Genomic DNA, 1,062 nt, shown 5'->3' with positions numbered 1-1,062 from the left:
AAGATGGCAGTCTTTGGTGCACCCCCTCCTCTCCCCCTGCTTCCCTCTCCCCAAGATTGTGCGTTACTTACCGGGGCAGGAATATTAACCACGCCGATATTGAAGCCATAGAGGAAAGAATTACCAAGTACGGCCACAAACGTACTAAATATTAAACTAAACGTAAAGTTGATTTCTCGTTCCTGAAAATAGAAAAGAAACAAAAATGATGTGGATATTTAATAGTGTTAGTCCAATCAATTAAAATTTGATTACGATTGCTTTTCTTTTTTGTTTTTCTGATATCTTCTACATTGTAATCAAAACAGATTTCTACTAAAGGCCCGCCCCAATAATTTTATTTTAAACCAATCAAAGTATGTCGTGTAAAACCCGTTTCTTGATGCAAAATAAGGAATTGTTTGTCATATTGTTCTACTTTAGGTTTTGATATACCACAATTCCTTATTTTATCAAGAAACAGATCCTTCATTTCACACTTTGATTGGTTAAAAAATACTACCTTTGGAACGGATCTTTGGTAGGAAAGTTGCTAGATTACTTTGGAGACTGACCATTTTGTTTGTTGGTAATCCATAGGCCCGCGCACAGCGCCCGGTGGTCCGAACTGTCAGTCGCCCCAGTAAGGGGAAATATTTATAATAACACTGGCATATATAGTTCGTCGACGGTATACAGCGTCTTTCATGAAATGGACGTAAAACTCCATTTTAATTCAATCGATGTTGTTTGTGTTGAAATGTCGGACTTAGAACTTCAGTTGTTATATCAAAGGTCAAAATCAAAAAACCAACAAAAAAACCCAAAAAACCCCACTCAGACTTCTTTAAGATATCTCGATAATTCGATCAAGGTGCATTCAGTACTGATTAGCTTATCATTGAGATATGTCAAGATAACGACGGTTCAAAAAGAGGTTGCCTAAACGTCATAATTTATTTTAGGAACACTTGCTATGATATTCCTATTTTCTCTAAAGATACATAGACGTGGGAGTAACAAGATATCAAATGCCTTCATTTATATCATGAAGCCCACTAAATATCTTTTCTTTTCTGGTGT

The 1,062-nt window shown here is 36.2% G+C and overlaps 1 protein-coding gene across 1 annotated transcript in view; it reads right to left on the bottom strand.

Annotated features, from left to right (window-relative positions):
* Positions 1-71: 71 nt before the first annotated feature.
* Positions 72-1,062, bottom strand: part of LOTGIDRAFT_170135 (hypothetical protein) — a gene marked incomplete at both ends in the record, with an annotated part of 5,173 nt that continues 4,182 nt past the window's right edge. Inside the window, one exon of the mRNA XM_009068766.1 lies at positions 72-182. Within this exon, the coding sequence (XP_009067014.1) occupies positions 72-182 (111 nt within the window). The remainder of the gene's footprint in view (positions 183-1,062) is intronic.

The sequence above is a fragment of the Lottia gigantea genome (genome assembly GCF_000327385.1).
Source record: "Lottia gigantea unplaced genomic scaffold LOTGIsca_93, whole genome shotgun sequence".
Taxonomy (NCBI): Eukaryota; Metazoa; Mollusca; class Gastropoda; family Lottiidae; genus Lottia; species Lottia gigantea.
This window is presented reverse-complemented; position numbering and strand designations above follow the sequence as displayed.